General features: G+C 43.3%; 1 protein-coding gene across 1 annotated transcript in view; it reads left to right on the top strand.

Moving 5' to 3' along the window:
* Window positions 1–19,566, top strand: part of ZNF366 (zinc finger protein 366) — a 64,699-nt gene that overhangs the window by 23,400 nt on the left and 21,733 nt on the right. The window contains exons 2-3 of the mRNA XM_075591895.1: window positions 12,128–13,451; window positions 14,925–15,116. Of these exons, the coding sequence (XP_075448010.1) occupies window positions 12,135–13,451; window positions 14,925–15,116 (1,509 nt within the window). The 5' untranslated portion in view covers window positions 12,128–12,134. The remainder of the gene's footprint in view (window positions 1–12,127; window positions 13,452–14,924; window positions 15,117–19,566) is intronic.

Genomic DNA, 19,566 nt, shown 5'->3' on the forward strand with positions numbered 1-19,566 from the left:
ACCGATTTATTTTTTTTATTACACGTGTGGACTATGTCACGGACACTTAACTATGCAAATAAGCATTTTGTCAATATTACAATGTTATATTGGTTCTCTGTGTTGAAAATGTAGCTAAACTACAAATTAATATACAGGGTTGATGGCCCTTAAGATTACAAGGCTGTAGTATAAGGAAGAAAAAAATATTGGTTGCTTACAATATGAAAAAAAAAAAAAAAAATGCCCTTTTCGGTTGGTAAATTTATAATGAGGTTCATATTCTAGAATAGAAAAACCCAGGGAGGTAATAGAAATTGTCTGGTTTTGTGAATATATTTAGCAGATCCTGGGTTGTAAGAATGTGTGCTAGACATTTATTTTTCAAAATAGTTCCCTAATAGAGAGAAAAAAAAAATATGTTTGCCAAGTATAGTCTCTTATGACGAAACCTATTGTCCATAATTGCCGTGGAAAAAGTTCATATTCGTGTCATGTGAATGTTTAATATTGTACTGAGGAGTTAGCTCAAGTATTTCAGGTAGGACGCTCACCCCAGTGAGGTCCATGGCCGCTCACCCCAGTAGGTGTGAGCTGGGGAGGGGGATATGTGACATAGTCCAAAGATGTTAGGCAGCTTTCTGCCCCGTTTTAGAGCAGAAAGTGCAGGAATAGTTAATGATCCGTTCCACAGCTTCCCATTAACTCAGGCAGCTGGATGGAAAATCCAGACCACAGATTACAATGGCTCTAGTTCTCCCTCACCTGCTCTTCTAATCACATGCACAGGTACTTAGAGCAGAGAGGTTTTGCATTTCACTCTCTCTCCTTGGAGCCTGGGGGCTGGGGGTGTCGCTGCTCCCCTGCATCCAGTATCGGGGTTGACGGCCCCTCCACGTATCACAGTACCAGAGGATTTGCCTGGACTCCACGAACAGATAAGACAAAACAAATGGTTACTGCTGTTGCTAAAAGACTGTACTGTATCTTGTGACCCTAAATGAGAGAGCATTGTTTTAAGCTGGGGAACCAGTTTAGTTGGCCAGCAGCTGTTAGAGAGACTGATTCTGATGTGTAGTTAGATCCCTGAAAGGGATAGGATTTTGCTTATATGATTTTGGTTTTATTTCTTGAAATAACAGTGTGGGAAATATGGTAACACTGAAATATGTGAACTGCTGAATGAAAGTATCTGAGTACCTCTAACCTTCACATGTTAAAGCTGCAGTACCTTACTTGGATGAAAATAAAGCAGGCAGAAGCCTGAGTTAAGCAGCATAATACTTTGCATGATCCTGTTTGTTGTATAATTAACCCTAGAAGACTGTGTCGGGAAGAACCCAGACAGACGTCAGCACTACAAAAGAGGGGCGTTTGTCACACAGAACAGAGTGTTTTCCCCACAGACCCGATTGTTGATAGATATTAGATCATACTGGAGATGAAATATTATATGGTCTTCAACTGTTAATGTGAAGCAAAAGTAGGGATGAGGTAGAACCACTTGGGGCTCCCCTAGGGAAAGGGTACAGGGTGAAAAAAAGGGAATACTGGGTGCTAAAAGCAAAAATCCTAGTCAGGGAAAAGCATAGCAAAAGAGGGAGCCAAGCACACCAATCAAAAAGAAGGTAAAGTTCATGCAAAAAGATCATTTAATGACTCAATGATCTAAATGATCTTTTTGCATTAATTTTACCTTCTTTTTGATTGGTGTGCATGGCTCCCTCTTTTGCTTCAACTGTTAATATAATGATAGCTTCAGTTATGCTAAATCTCATTTCCATTTTTCACCCTTTAAAATTGAATTTTGCCAGCTAAATTTGTTTACATTTATTTACTGATCATTTTTGAACAGGCTGTGAATAAGGGGTCCTCTGGAGTTAAAGCAGGTTATTTTCTGGTCCAGGGATCATTTGGTTCCTGTGATACCGTTGAAGTTACCAGTATTATTTCCCATTTTTTAAGGGGGGTTTATATGACTGTTAGATAGGGCCTGCGGGAGCCACGATATGTATAGGCCGTTTGTTTCCCCCTGGAGGGAGATTTAAAACTGCTAACTTCACCAGTAAAGAAATACAGAGACCCTGCACTCCTACCAAATTTCCCTGCATTTCCGAGCTTAAGTCAGGAGTCATTTAGTTCTTTATTTTAGTATCTTTTGATTTAAAAAAAACAACAACAAAAAAACACAATTTAAGCCTTCTAACCTTGTCAACGTAAGCTTAATTTATTTTATTTATTTATTTTATTTATAAAATATTTTACCAGGAAGTAATACATTGAGAGTTACCTCTTTACCAATTTAAGTGGGTGCCTACACCAAATATAATTTCACATTGTCTTGTGGACTAAACCTCTTCTCTATTAAAAGAGACGGCTGAGCAGGAACTGAACAACAAGGGAATATGTGAAATACAGTATGTGAAAGTGCACTATGAAGGAAAAATTCTGGGTGCACAAGTTCGTTAGTGAAAAGTGTGTGTGTGTATATATATATATATATATATATATATATATATATATATATATATATATATATATATATATATATATATATATATATATATAAGAGATAAGGTGTGCAAGATGTTAATAAGCAAAAATTAGAATGTGTCAATGGATGCTGCCACAATGTAAAGGCTATACACAATAAATAAAATATATATGTAGCCAGGTCACCTGATGTCTACTATTCTGCCATTGGACTGGCAGTAAACCCTGGTACTATCAGGTTGCCAGTAGTTGATATGGGGTTTTCCCCCTCCGAGGAGCTGCATTTGAGTGACAGCGGGAGGCAGTGACATCAGGCTTGGGCATGACCAATCATGAGCCAGACCTGGTGCCCTCCTCCTGGCAGATCTTAAAAGCAGTACTGCCCTAAATTTAGGAGTGTCCTTCCCCCACGGAGGAACAAAGGTCACACAACTGGGAGCCTGAGATTGGGGCCTTCCCTTGTGCTCTTCCCTCCGTGGGAGAGTGAGTGTGGACCATACCTCTGCGTCTGCTAGGGAGGTGGGGAAGAGCTAGGACGGCTGTGGGTGCCCTTGGCCTGTAGTGACGGTCCAAGGACGATCCTTCAGCTGAGAGTACTGCATTGGGCAGAAGCCTGCCGTGTAACTGTGCTGTACAGAAGACAATAAACCGTTCCTGTTGTTATATAACTCATGCTTGGTGCGTGACCTTACTGGAGGGAGAGGTAATAGTTCTACCGTGGGAGATCACCTTCAGTTCCTGAAGCCTACGGCAGATGGAGGCGCTGCACTGCTAAAGAGATATGTGAGGTTTGAACACCAGAAGCCTGGTCCTGTGTCCCCACTACAATCAGCGGACGACTCAGCCCTCCTGTTGCCAGCAGGTGTATGCACCATACACCATAGTAATGGACAAATCTCCCACAGGGTGGGGGAAAACACAGTTACATGTATCAAATAATAAGATAACTTGTGAGCACATTCACATGTCTTAGACAGGTCTGCAACCCTGCCTTTCACCATTATCCCCAGCATACAGTGCTTCCACTGCAGCAAGGGATTCTGGGAAATGACAAGCAAATGAGCACACATGGTGAAAAGCAGGGTTGCAGACCTGTCTAAGACATGTGAATGTGCCCACAAGTGATTTTTTTATTTGCTATATGCTATATGGTGGATTTTTCTTGTTGCCTTTTTCACCCACCATAACTTAAAATGTGTATGGTAAATCCTACAGCCTTGAAAATGTACAAAGCCAGTACAACCAACCTCACACTGATGAGACCCATTAAGGTTGAAACATGTCTGTGAGTGGTTTCTCTAGCTTTGCATCTGATTCCCATGCTGTGCTTTAAAGCTGTGTTAACAGCGAGCATTAGCTTATATGGGCTCCATGTAACAATGGTTTTTCAGGCAAAAGGTGATACGTGTTTTCATTTGCATGTCATTTCCCAGAATCCCTTGTTGCAGTGGAAACACTGTATGCTGTGTAATAATGGTGAAAGGCAGGGTTGCAGACCTGCCTAAGACATGTGAATGTGCTCACAAGTTATCTTTTTATTTGCTATATGCAATACGGTGGAGGTTTTTTGTCACCTATTTCACCCACCATAACTTAAAGTGTGTGCGTGTGTATACTTCTCTTTTTTTATGTCACACAGACACTTACCACCTACAGTACTTCTGTAGAGAGGGAGCTTTAGACTATCAAATTATAGAAGTTTTTTTTACTCCTGTTTGCCAATTGGCGAATTGGAGAATTGGCGAATTGGAGAATTGGCGAATTGGAGAATTGGCGAATTGGCGAATTGGAGAATTGACCAGGAGCTCATAACCTAAACGAGGCCAAACACCTCCACACCAAACTATGTAGCAAAACAGAGAAAGGTGAGCTCAAACCTACCCCTATAACAGAATGTATCAGTAACATTATATACATGTCAGGGATGGGGGGTGTGTGTTGTTAGGGAAATGAAAGGGGCCTCACATTTATGGAAAACAAAATACAGAAACCCTGTGCTCCTCCCATATTAACTTGACATTTATCAGTGAACTTTTACATTTTGTTAACTCTTTTAACAAAGGCGTAATTTAGCTGCATCTTTTGATCAAAACATATTTGAGCCTAAACTCCACCAACTTCACTGGTAAGTATCTCCGGAACCGGAGGTTAAAATACCACGTTTCATCTCTGGAGGACCACTCTGTTCCTACCCTGCAAAAATATAAAGGGGGAAAAGAAAACTAAAAAAACAAATAGTTAGTATTGCTGCTTTGAATGCACGTTCCATGCTGCAGGGAGGCCCTCCAATTAGTTTTAGAGGAAAGAAGTGTTGACATTAGAACATTTCTTGCTGGATAAGTACCTCTATAGACAGTAGCGAGGATTAAAGCAGTGTTGCTTAATTCAACAATGATTGATTTATGAGCAGAATATGACAGAAGTAAACATAGCCAGCTGAAATTGTATTTGATAAGTAAAATAAAATATTATTCATTGTTGATTTAAAGTCTCCGGTATTGCTGAACTGTAGGTAAGAATACTATTCAAACATTATATTCCCAAAGTGCATTTTAAGATGCAGTAAACTCTGAAAATGATATTATTCATTAAAAAAAAAAAAGAGACCATCTTTAATCCCCGTGTGATAATTTTCTCGTGATAATTTTTCCCTGATCCTATGTAGATACTTAGTATGGGTGCCAGAGTACTAACAATTTACTACTGTATAATGCATATACTTATTTATTTCACCTCCTGCTATCTGTCTACAAAGTCCATTATTCCATTATATGCTAGCCATGGCTAATTGGTAGTTGTGAAACCATTCTTGGAGTCTGCTCTGAAGGGTCAAGGGGAGGTGACTGCTCGCTCCCCCCATGAATTTGATCTTCTTATCCTCCTCACCATTATTATTCCCTATTACTGCTAAACTATATTTATGACACTACATGTACATTGCGGTTAAACGACATCCCAAAATGGATAGTTCTCTTTTAACCCCATTGCAGCCACACATGTGGTCATTATGGTCATTTGTTTGCATTGCCAAGTCAGTCGCATTGGTCTTGCACCCACTTTTGGGAGCCATACAAAATGAAGGCAAGTGCATTTCTCTGTCTTCATGGGGCTGGGTTTATACAGGCATACCCCGGTTTAAGGACACTCGCGAGTAAGGACATATTTTCAATAGCACCATACCCCTGTGTCTGTACGCTCGCTTCGCGAGTACGGACACTTATTCTGCCCTACAGACCGCCGTAGTAGTGACTCGCTGATTCCCCTCGCCCAATAGGCAAACGGCAGCTCACGCATGCGCCTGTCAGCACGTCCTGAACAGCAATACCGGCTCTCTACCTGTACCCAAGCATCGATAAGTGGGAAAAAAGGTAGTGCTTCACTTTAAGTACATTTTCGCTTTACATACATGCTCTGGATCCATTGCGTACGTTAATGCGAGGTATGCCTGTAGTCTCATTTAGATGTGAAAAACAATACAGAGTAGGAAGAATGGGGTAACTATCATATAAAAACAGTATTGTAATGGACCTACTGTATGGGTATGTCCATTGGCCATTACTAATGAATAGGTAGGACTGTTACTTTTAGTGTGTTATGTGATAGGAAGGGGATCAACTTGTTGAGGTAAATAGTTACAAGGGGACGTTGTAACATTGTTAAAATGTTGTGTTGCTCTGGGAAGCCCCAAAGACCTACAGAGAGGGCTGTTATTCTGGTAATCTCTTAAACCTACCAGGAGGAAGGGGATATAATAATGGGTTGGGGAAGCTCAGGGTGTTGTTGTTGCTATTATTGGGACCGTAGGTTCTGCACTGACATGAGGGTTATCATGACAGAGTGCGGCTGCAGCTCTGTGCAGTTTCCCGGCTTGCCTTGGGGGGAAAACCCTAACATTGGATCACAGGATTTGTTCCAGAGAAGACACGAGAATAATCTTCTGTTACTAACTGGTCCCGACTTGTCCAGAACCCTATAAAGAATGTGTCCCTGGCATTTTGTGTTGTTGAAAACCTGGACCAGGTGAATTGTTGCTGTGTTTTATGTTTTAATAAGTGTAGCCCTTTTTCTGAACCCTCCCAAAGGAACTACTGGTCGCTGTACAACACCTGCGGCTCCAGGAGATCTGAGCCTCCGCTAGCTGGGAGCCTGAGGTAACACTCATACATTTACCTAGTGCAGCGCCTCCACTTACCCAGGATCCCCGTGATGTGAGATTCCCCTGGGCAAGAAATACATACACACATATGTGATGCAACCAACTTTACTGTATATGATAATGCATGCAACCTTATCACTCTAACATGCAATTAGCAATAACACTTATCATACTTATACTCTAACGGTATAACTTTAGTGGCTGCCCACTCATCAGGGGCAACGTCTCCGTCCCCTCACCGCATGCCCCACACACCGTGTCCATATATAATGTGATGGTACTATATGGTATAGGCTCAGTCTTGTAACCACTCCCTCAATGTTCCTACAAAGAGTTTAGCCTAAGGCGGGATCAGCGCCTGATGACCGGTGTTGGTGCACTTGTTGATATAGTACCTGCCGAGCACTCCAGTGCTCGGATCTGAAACTGCTTCACAAAGGATCTGTCGAGTTCCGGCCCGACATCCAGGATCCACCGTCCGGGAAGACCCCAACAAGATGGCCTCTGCAACCGCAACGAAGGGCAGCGCCCAACCTTCTGCATGCAACGCAGCGTCAATGGAGTCCCTATCTGACTCCGTGAACTACCGTGACATTCGCTGCACTATAGGCCGTCCCTACAGCACAGCAACCTTTGGTGTCTTCAGGGAACACTCCTAGGGGCCTACGGGGTAGCCTGTCCTATGCAGGTGGGTCACTGACCCCCTGCACCCACACTACCTCTCTCTTCACCACCCGGGTCCCCTCTGACTAACCTCTCCCTAACCTCTGCAGCAAACGCACTGCATTCACACTGAACCTGCAGCAACACACTGCACTCACTCGGTGCCTGCAGCCACCCACTGCACTCACACGGAACCTGCAGCACCCACTGCACTCATTCGGTACCTGCAGCCACCCACTGCACTCACACGGATACCTGCATCTACACTGCACACACACGCTGTGCCTACTTGTCAGCGCTCACAGCACTACCAGCCGTGACACTGACAAGACTGCACACTCACACCTAAGGGCAGAGTCCCTAACCTAGGGGCCCTCCCTCAGTACCTACCCACTACCCTGGTGGGGATTGGGGCCTGCCTGGGATCTGGGGAACTACCTTACCTGGTGTAGGAGCCACTTGCTCCCTACACCCTTCCTCCCCCTTCCTGCTCCCAGCTCCGACTGCCAAATGTGGTCCCCGCAACATTGTAGCCTTCCTCCATAGGAGAAGCTGCAAAACCCTATTTGCTGGCTGGCTGCACGTGATGTGGGTGAAAGGGCAATTCCAGAGGCTGCTGGGAATTGTAGTCCACTCAGGACCTCTTTAGCATTGGGACCACGTGCGCTACCCTTACTGCGCCTGCGCGACCAATGCGCACGTTCGCGCAACCTGTCATGGCGGCCCCCGCTAACCGGGTACGCCGCAGAGACTCCGGGGACTCGGAGCGTTCCCTGCTCCGGCCCCCACCTTTGCGTTGTGCCGGCGGGTCCGTCGCTGCCTCCGGCAGCACCCGCGATCGCTCGGCACGCTACAGAGGGGGTCTCTGGAGGCAAAATAAGACCGGGGCTACATAAGGAACTTATTTTGACAGTTTTTATAAAGGAATATGATTAATGTGCAGTATATGTTCTTAGATCTCTTGTGCTCTGTAACCAGCAGCTCGAGAGACTGGTTACATGGTTTAGATCAGGGGTGCGCAAACTTTTGGTGCTGCGCCCCCTGCTTGCTCTCACCCAGTGCTCGCACCCCCCTTAGCTTTGTGCCGGCGCCAAATGACGCCGCGGGGTCCTGTGATGTCACGTCACCCCGCGGCATCATTTGACACCGCTTTGCTCGAAGACGGCTCAATCAAGATGAGTTACAGAGGCCTCGCGCGGTCCCCGGCATTGAATTAAAATGCCTCAGGGAAGAGCGTGGACCTCTGTAACCGCCACGTCCCTCCAAAAGAATCTCGTGGCCCCCAGTGTGTGCACCCCTGTTTTAGATGACAGTATCTACTTTCAATTTGCCATACACTACTCTATCAACTCAATCTTATATCAAGTCAATCTGTTGCTGGTACTCTTAAAGAAGCAGTCCAAGCTGACGTTTTTTTCCCTTTTTATTTATCCCCCTTTAATTTGTGCATCAATATAAGGCCTGGGACATTGTACGGTGAGCCTTGCTGAGCCGTGCTGAGCAGATGCACTTACCCCCTGCATCTGTCATCAGCGCGGCTTTAGCAGCCGCTTCCGCATGTGTGCGGAGGCTCAGATATTTTGGCGAGACAGGCAAATTTAAAATTTGCCGCTCAGAGAAGCGGAGGAGCGGTCACGTGACCACTCGCATCCAATGGGAGCGAGGGACTAGCCCTACCTCCCGCCACGCCTCCGATCCGATTTTCTTACACGTAGTGAGCTGTAGACAGAAGGTAGATTTTTTTTAAGGTTTTGGTGTATGTTTCTAGGAGATAAAGGAAACACAAGGAGAGTATAGACATTTTATAAAAGTGCACTGATAAACACCAAATTAAAATGTGGTCATAAAAAAAAAATGTTTTATTGTTAACACTGATTAACATTGTTTTTTTCCCGTTAAATTGAAAACTCCGGAAAAAAACAAAACAATAAACACTGATATTACAAGAGAAATGAAACACGAAACACTGTAATCCCTGGACATATTCTGCTATACTGGTGGTGTTTCATTTGTTTGAGAACAAATATATAAGAATCCAGGAAATATGAGATGAGCAATAGGAAATGGAGGCTGTGCTGGTTCCTTCTGAATGGAAAAAGTGAATTGAGAATGAGAGAAATAACATGTATCAGAAAGAACCATTTCATTTCCCGTTACCATCCATTTAACCCTTTGAGTGCTGGAGGGCCTGCTCAATCAGCGTGCCAAGGCCCCTCCAGCAAGACACGATTATGTGATCGCATGATTGAGGTGACGCTAACAGAAGGAGAGGGTGCTCCTCTTACATTCAGATCCTGAATGTGATCTCCCCTAAAAATAATCTAGCAAAAGGGCATAATGTAGTTACTATGTCGGGGGGCCTCTGGCGTGCGGGCCTTCGCAGAAATGGACTGCGCTAGGTCTACAAATGTAAATAGTATCTACATGGGGGGGGGAGAGTGGGGAGTGACATGCGGGTTGACAGTACCTTTGCCTTTCTCTTCCAGGTGGACATGGAGCAGTGACATTGCAGTCACGAATCAGAGCATCTTCATCCGATTCGCTGCTTAAGGGGGGTGTGCTGATGAATATTGCGAAATGTACCCCCATTCCTCTTCTTACATACGAAACTAGTACTTACAGTAGCACAGGACAGTAGTGGGCAGTATTAATCAGCACTCGGTCCTTATACAGTTGACTGTAACGAGTGGGGAGAATCTCTAATCCGCATCAGCGATATCTCCGCTCAATCTGCACTGAGAAAAAAGAGAGTGGGCTGAGGGCTGCCGGGCTACCCCCTCGATGACAGGGCCCAGAGGGGATTTTACCAGGTCCCCAGTGAGCTAGTGTGACCCTGAACTTACCTTGGGTACATAACTCTTGGTAAAGGCCATTACCAGGACTGTTCACCCTGTATTCTTTGAAAGTATGAATTCCCCAAATGCCAGAGTTTTTATCTTCTTTGGTATTCTGTGTCTTACTATCATTAGATCACAGTGCTCTTATGTGGTAGTAACCCTTCAACCTATTCAACGTGGCACTGTCATTAGATCACTTTGTTCCTACATAGACTAACCTTTCAATCCATTAAATATGTCAGTCATTCCGACACTTTGGTCCTACACTACACAGCCCCTTCAACCCAATGTGTTACATATCACCACTGTAGGTTGCAAGTGAAACAATAGAACCCATACAATTTGTATATGCAAATTAAGCTGAGGAAACATTGTGACTTTGCATGCATTTGTATCATTCTCCGTGTGGAACATTTCGGACAAAACATATTTGTAAGCCATTTACCCCAGCAAAAATAGACGCAGCATAATTGAACTGTTAAAGAGTCAACTAAGGGCCGTTCTATACTGGTTGCGGCCGTGCACCTGCCAGATGCTTTTTGTTTGTATAGAATCTCAGTGCTGCCAGGAGCGACAGGTACTGTGTGTGTGTATGTGTGTGTGTGTGTGTGAGTATATGTATATGTGTGTGTATGTGTGTGTGTGAGTATATGTATATGTGTGTGTATGTGTGTGTGTGAGTATATGTATATGTGTGTGTATATGTGTGTGTGTGTGTGTGTCTGTGTGTCTGTGAGTATATGTATATGTGTGTGAGTGTGTGTATATGTGTGTGTGTGTGTGTGTGTGTGTGTATATGTATATGTGTGTGTGTATATGTATATATGTCTGTGTGTGTGTGTGTGTGTGTTTGTGTGTGTGTGTATATGTATACGTGTGTGTGTGTGTGTGTGTGTGTGTGTGTGTGTGTGTGTGTGTGTGTGTGTGTGTGTGTGTGTGTGTGTGTGTGTGTGTGTGTGTGTGTGTGTGTGTGTGTGTGTGTGAGTATGTGTGTGTGTGTGTGTGTGTGTGTGTGTGTGTATATGTATATGTGTGTGTGAGTATAGATTGTGTGAGTGAAATAATGATGTAAATAAGATTTTTTAAATAAAAAATGTTTTATTTGTGCACTCATTGACACACACACACACACACACACACACACACACACACACACACACATCCATACAAACACATCCACACATACATACATACACACATACATCCCTCCCACCGTCTTCGCAGCTGTCTGTCGGCTCCCCGCTCCCTGCCGTGCGCGCGCGCGGCCCATGTATAGAAGGGCTGGCTGACCACAGCCATCTATAACTGCCGTGCGCACGCACAGCGTAGCACGCCCCGGCAGTATAGAACCAGCCTAATGCATCTAAATAGAGCAACTTTTATAGAAGGCATTGCAGGGGGAAATACTCCAAAGCAATAGAACGTTTGCGAAAAGTGTGTGCAATGGCTTTTACTGTAGCTGCACCTCAGTTTATATTCTAAGCCTGTATTAGGTTGAGCATTGAGTTAATTCTTTAGTTGCTTTTACTGTGGCGAGGTAAGTGTGCAGGATCACTCACATTTTCACCACATTTAACCCGTGCAGAACCTCACAGGGACCAACAGTGCTAAGACTTGATGTACTGTAAATCAATTTTGTTTGGTGGACTATAAATAATAAATACAAATGTCTTGACATTTTCTAAAATGTAAATATATTTTAACAACAGTATAGTGTCGGTATGGGATGCAAGTCTCTTTGGACTCCATGTTTCACATACAGTATAAAAAAAGCACATGGAAACTTATGGTTTCACATTGTGGGTGTACTTCAAATGTGACTACAGTCTGAACATTCAGCATTTGGGGTGTTTATCACGAATTGATAGCTATCAGAATTTGTTGTATTTAACATCTTAAATATAATGTAAATTCCAAAAAGTTATAATTATACATATACTGTAGCATACATGCTTAAACACATTTTGGAATAAGCAAAATATTTATTTTTCTCTTTCAGACAGACAATGCAGAAAGATATATATGGAATGAAAAGTCATGCTTTGTGCATTAACACAGAGGTTAAGAAGACACCACTTTATTCACACTGCCGGCATACGCGGCCTTCAATTGTAAAGTACAGCAAACCTGAACCATTTGGTGAGGAATACACATCTCAGTTTCCACAGTATCAATATGACCATCCTACAGAAGACTTACATCGTTTTCATGAAGTGTTGGAAAGTGGTTCGCGGAAAAGAAAGAGCTCGCCCACCAAGATGCCTCGTGGAGTTGACACAGCAGATCTTGAAGCCCAGTTGCACATAGTGGATGAAGACAATCATTTTCTACCAACTAACATTCCATTGATTTATCATTTACCTCCACCGCCACACTACAACTCCAAAATGATAGACTTGTGTAATATTGGTGCTCAGTTCTACAGAACAATGGATCAGTTTTGGGTGAATACCATAAAACAAGAACCTGTAAGGCCAAATGTAATCTGGCCCAATGGATCATTATACCTGCATCCCTCTTACCCTTACTTTCGGAATGTCCACCCTGGTATGACGTTCCCATATCATATGCCCTCACAGGGCATTCATTTGAGGAATCCCTTTGGCATAAAGAGACCAGAAGAGCACACCACTAGCAGATCCCACATCAGTGAAAGTGAGGACCATAAACAGAAGGTTGAAAGGGTAGATGTCAACATCAAGATTGATGACAGTTTTTATGTTGATGTGGGGGGTAATCAGAAACGATGGAAATGCCCAATGTGTGACAAGTCCTACACATCCAAGTATAACTTGGTAACACACATTTTAGGACATAGTGGCATTAAACCTCATGCTTGTACCCGCTGCGGGAAATTATTTAAACAACTGAGTCATTTGCACACTCATATGTTGACACACCAAGGCACCCGACCTCACAAGTGCCACGTTTGTCACAAAGCTTTCACCCAGACCAGCCACCTTAAACGACATATGATGCAGCACAGTGATGTGAAGCCTTACACCTGCAGAATCTGTGGCAGAGGCTTTGCCTATCCCAGTGAACTCAAAGTCCATGAGGCAAAGCATGAGAGCGGCCGAGAAAACATCTGTGTGGAGTGTGGTCTTGACTTTCCAACCTTGGCACAGCTGAAAAGACACTTGACAGCTCATCGAGGCCCCGTACAGTACAATTGCAGCGAATGTAATAAAACATTTCAGTACCCAAGCCAGCTGCAGAATCACATGATGAAGCACAAAGACATCCGCCCTTACATCTGCTCGGAGTGTGGCATGGAATTTGTGCAGCCTCATCACCTCAAGCAGCATGCTCTAACACATAAGGTAAGTCAGACATGCAAACTATTGCTGCAGGACAACAACAAAAAAAAGCGGAATATTGACATTTTGTCATTACTACTAATTAAGAACATGTGCTAATATATTCTGTACTGCAATACATTATGGGAGGGGGGAAAAAAGAAGAAAACATAATTAAATGTATTATAATTTAATTCGTTTGCATACACATATAAAGTGTGAATCTCTGCTCAGGAAGTTTATGATTAGAAAAGGGGGTCAGTTACACATGCAAAGAACCAGGTCTTTGACGCCAAGATAGAAACCCAACCACTTACTATAACGTGGAGAAGACAACGGAGAGAAATGTTGTGATATATTACTGACAGTGTACTCAGCAGTGCACATAGAATGTAACCGGTACAGAAGGTCCCTGCCCCACACACAACTGAAGTATTTCTTGTGCCTGAGGCACAAGGAGAACTGACACTGGTGGTTTATCTGCATGAAAGACAACTGGCCATATATACTAAGCAGTCTTCTCCCATAGGACACCGTCCCTGACAGGGAGACACCTTGCCGGCTATTGAAGTCAATGGGGTGTGGAGTGTCTTCCAGTGCTGGACAGGAGACTTAATATAATATGACCATGTGTTCTCACCACAACATTATTCCTTCAGCCCTTTAGCATGAAGTAGGATAGTTTTCTTTCAATAAATATTTGTTTTGCAGGGCAGCTTATGAATTTGATGGTATAAAGGAGGGAATTCAGCCGAGTATTGTAGAAAGAAGGGGTTGGGGATGTCAAGGGGAAAAAGAAAGGAGAGAATCTTGAGAGGGAAAGATTATAGGAATATAGGATGCCTACAGTATATGTGTGTGTGAAGGAACCTAGTACTCAATTTATAAGGGGACAATATGAGAGGATTGCACAGAGGAACAAGAGGACTTGTGGCTGGCATGGAAATAGTGTAGGTCTGGGAGCATCAAACTGCATCTATTCAAGTGGGTAGATATTAAAGAGCATGGAACTGGGAAGGAGGTACAAAAAAGCACGTGTAGAAAAGGCTATATTTAATAAAGGGCGTAGTTTACCTTTAAATGGGAAAGGGAATATACTTCTAATGAGGGAGGTGTGTGTGTGTGTGTACAGTATATATATATATATATATATATATATATATATATATATATATATATATATATATATATATAAGGATTGGGGATAAAATCTCCCTCTCCCTGTTCGGCAAAGCCCAAATTTGCCTATATGAGGAAGACTATCGCCTTCAAATTGATATGCAATGTAACACTCCAATGATCAAACTATAAATAAAATGTGCATATCACAGAAACAAAAAAGATGTTTTTGCAGTGTTTAGACATGCGATAACTGCATAATGAATATGGTGTAAAATGTATTTATATATACAAATGAAAACAAATGAGCGGTTATTAATGCACAACACTTTAGTGTGGGTAAGTCTATAACTGGTTTGCTTTTATTGATGCATTTAGGGTGTAAAAGAGCACAAATGTGGCATTTGTGGTCGAGAGTTCACCCTTCTGGCCAACATGAAGAGGCACATCCTGATCCACACAAACATCAGAGCCTATCAGTGTCATTTATGCTTCAAGAGCTTTGTTCAGAAGCAGACTCTCAAGGCACACATGATTGTCCACTCAGATGTCAAACCATTCAAGTGCAAGGTGAGAGAACAACTGTGTTTAGTGTCTTTGCTTTCCATCTTTGTCATATACGCCCCATAAAATAATCCCCTTGTTTCCGGATTTAAAAACACCCCCCAATAATGTAAACATGTTTGTGACCTCTTAAAATGTCTACTCATGCTCTGTGATTACTTTAGGAATGTCATTTTAATGTAGGAGATTATTCTATATCAGTCTAAGCGGCTGTTTTCGGAACGAAATTGCCCATTGACTTTAATAAGGAATAGGGAATTTTGGTCAAAAATGCCTCGATCGGCCGCTTCAGCTGATATAGAATAATCCTCAGAGTCTTAATTATTGCAGCTCTGGAATATCTCTGGAATATCTGCTGCATTCCTTACACACTCTTTGCAGAAGAAGATCTATTTGATAATTACGGTACAGTATTTGTTTTTGGTGCTTTATTGGAGTTATGCTTTTGGACCTACATTTTCAAAACTATGAAACAATTGTAGCAGTACCCTTCAAATCATTTTCTAAGGGGATCAGAAACAAAAGCAGCAGACTATTTTACTGTAGTACGAATGATATATTTCACAATATATTTCCATGTTCATTATCATGTACTTCAATAAAAAAAAATAACCGTCATTAATATATGTTCCTATTAGAAGTGAATCTGAAGGGCTTATTCTGTAAGAGGCGAGCTCCCCATTTCGACAATCTCACAATTTATAGAATAAGCCCATAGGCCTAACATCACTAATGGAGGCTATAGTGAATCTGGCCTAAGTGATTCAAACCCCACATTTAGCTTCTTGAGCAGTCACAATGCAATTAGGCACCTATGTTATCATAGTGTTTGCATTGGACTAATCCAGGTTAGTATTCTTCACCTGTAAAACCCCTTTGGTATCGCCTCTCGAGAAAAACAGCTCCCACATAAAATAAAAACAACTTTATTTATGAGACTAATAAAAAACAACATGTGAGGAAAATACCGTTGTGCTCTAACCTAACAGTTTTCAGTGCATCTTCATCGGGGTTAGGGACAGACACACACTGGATATATCATAATGAATAGGATTCTCGTATATACTTTTTTTTAAACGACCCGATAAACATATTAGTTAGGATATGTTTACACCTACTTTTTTAATGACATTTTCTCTACGAAACACATGGGGTTTTTGGTTCACTGCTTACATGGGTTTGTGTCCAGTGAGTGTCTGTCTTTTGCCCTTGATGAAGGTGCAGAAACCAGTTGGTTGCAGCAGGACAACCCTGCTGGGTTGTTTTATTAACGTTATAAAAACGATTGTTTTAATGGGTTATGTTTTTCTCCATACAGCTCATTCTTAAGTGCTAGAGAACAAGCAACAACTTGCACAGCGTGTCTCCATAGCTTTTTTTTTTTTATAAACTGGGGTATTTACGCCTATTACTTTTTCAAAATGTTAGTTAATTCTAGTTGATTATTATAAAGGAAACAGAAAGATGAAAATGAGGAGGTTACACACACACACACACACACACACACACACACACACACACACACACACACACACACACACACACACACACACACACACACACACACACACACAGTGAGATGTTAACACTTGATTTGTCTGACAGTGCATGGATTGCTTTCATCTTATAAATGGAGCCAGAACAAATGAAATATGTTTTGGCTTTGACATACCCCCTGCCAACATGGCAGAGAACTCAAAGGGATTTTGATGGTGTTCACTTTTTTGGCCCATGTTCAGCAGGATTAAGGCAATGACCAGATAGCAGCCTTCTGGCACACCGCTCCTCCTCAGAAAGAAGGAAGGATATAACTGCATGAACTGCCTTCTTAACAATGGTTCACATGTCCCATGGGAATGGCTTTGCAAATAGATTTCATTTTGCTTTCTCTTGTACTTTTCAAGGCTTCCTGTTTTCTCACGGTCCTTTTGGACAGTTCACATTCATTCTCGTTCTCGTTTTCTCTCTCTGCCTCTCTGAGGAAAGGAACACCCTTCTTCTATACAAGAATGCAGGGGAAGGCAGCACAGCAGCGGCCTTTGTAGCTCTCTGCATGTTTCAGATTTCATTGCCTGTTTCTCACAACAAGTTCACAAAAACAAAGGAAAAACAGTGGATTGCTTTCTGAGGAGGATTTATAGTCACATTTCTACGTGGTGCTGACGTGCCGTTGTACATTAGTACAGGGGAGCTCAACTCCAGTCCTCAAGCCCCCCCAACAGGTCAGGTTTTCATGATATCCCTGCTTCAGTACAGATGGCTCAGAGGCTCAGTCAAAGACTCAGTCTGTGCTGAAACAGTGACTAATTGAGCCACCTGTGCTGAAGCAGGGACTGATTGAGCCAGCTGTGCTGATGCTGGGATATGCTGAAAACCTGACCTGTTGGGGGGCTTGAGAACTAGAGTTGAGCACCCCTGCATTAGGCCACGGATATAATAGGGGCACGCGGTGTCGTGTGTGCCTACCCCAGAGGCGATCCGTGGCCTTTGGAATGGGGAGGGGGAGATATGATGGGGAGATATGATGGGGAAGCGTGTCGATGGCGTGCCCATGACATCACGTGAGCGGTTCGCCCTCATTGGCTGAACTGCTCACGTGACCAAACCGCCGCGTGACAAAATAAAAAAAATTGTCGGCTGAAAACATGCTCGTGCCGTTGTGCTTCATCACGTGCTCTGCCTCATAGAGGTACGGCCATTTGTTGGGGCCAATCGCATGGAGTATGGACGCGGCCTTAGTGGTTAGCAATTCCTTAGCAGCTTGTCAGCTGTGGTGCTTCATATTATGCTATGTATTTGTAACAGTGTTTCCCCCACCCAGTGGGAGATTTGTCCACTACTACGGTGTATGGTGCATATACCTGCTGGCAACAGGAGGGCTGAGTCGTCCGCCGATGGTAGTGGGGACACAGGACTAGGCTTCTGGGGTTTATACCCCACATATATCTTTAGCAGTGCAGCGCCTCCATCTGCCGTAGGCTCCAGGGAACTGATGGTGATCTTCCACGGTAGAACTATTACCTCTCCCCCCCAGTAAGATCACGCACCAGGCAGGAGGTATATAACAGGAACGGTTTATTGTCTTCTGTACCGCACAGTTACACCGCAGGCTTCTGCCCGATGCAGTACTCTCAGCTCTCACTAAAGGATGGTCCCTGGACCGCCACTACAGGCCAAAGGCACCCGCAGCCGTCCTAGCTCTTCCCCACCTCCCTAGCAGAGGCAGAGGTGTGATCCACACTCATTCTCCCCCGGAGGGAAGAGGATTGGAGAAGGCCCAATCTCAGCCTTTCCACTGTGCGACCTGCCTTCCTCAGTGGGGGAAGGACAACTACTAAATTTGCGGCGGTACTGCCCATAAGCAGGTTTGGAGGAGGGCACCAGGTCTGGCTCATGATTGGTCATGCCCAGGCCTGATGTCACCGCCATCCGCTGTCACTAAGTGCAGCTCCTTGGAGGGGGAAAACCCCATATCAACTACTGGCAACCTGATTGTACCTGGGTTTACTGCCAGCCCAAGGGCAGAATAGTAGCCATCAGGTGACCTGGCTACATATTTATAGCATAGCCTCCAGTCGCTATTATTTCTCTTGGCCACTAACAGTATAAGTCATCCTAGGGACAGGCACTGGAAGGGTTAATTCCTCATGAAGGCCTAGTGTGCTATTGCAGACTTGGATACAGTAAGTGTTTCCAGGGGCGGACCTAGCAACAACCAGAGAGTGTCATCCTAGGGAGGATACTGGTTGGGTCACATGCAGTTAATGTGATGCCTACCAGAATCAGACCTGCCCTGTTATGGGGCAGGGTTACAAGCCCATCCCCTGGGTTTAGACTGAGACTCTCCAAGAAGTCATAGTCAGTCTGTCTCCCCTCCCCCTGAGGAGTGGGAGTGTGTGTGTGATATCCTGAGCAACACCGAGGATAAGAAGTTGGATGGGGCCTGCAAGGCCTTATCCCTAAAGGAGGGCTGTACAATCTGTCTGACTTCTGCTGTGTACAAATAAAGAGCAGTTGAACATGGATGACTAACTATTCTTCTGTTTCTTCTATTGTAGTAATTCACATCAATGACAAATTTAATTTGATTAAATTGATGTTGTATTATATTAATATTTTGTGATATGATTAAAATGTATTTATATATATGTTTAGTGTTGAGGAAACTAAGATTTTTTTATTGTATAAAGTGTACATTTGTGTATTACTATTTAACACAGTGACCACCATTTTAGGTTAATCTTATGTCCATTGCCAGCTACTAGTATGTATGTTAAAAACCACAAATTACTAGGGGGATTGGATTAAGCTGAAGCACTTTGAATCGTTCAGAGAAAGTGCTTAAATACTATGGGACTAAAATAACCAAATAGAAGCCCCTGAGGAAGCCGAGAATAAAGCAAAACGCATAGGGTCTTTTGGCACTTTGAGGCCACTGTACCTGGAGCTCAGCAAG

This window comes from Ascaphus truei, chromosome 1 (assembly GCF_040206685.1).
Source record: "Ascaphus truei isolate aAscTru1 chromosome 1, aAscTru1.hap1, whole genome shotgun sequence".
Classification (NCBI taxonomy): Eukaryota; Metazoa; Chordata; class Amphibia; order Anura; family Ascaphidae; genus Ascaphus; species Ascaphus truei.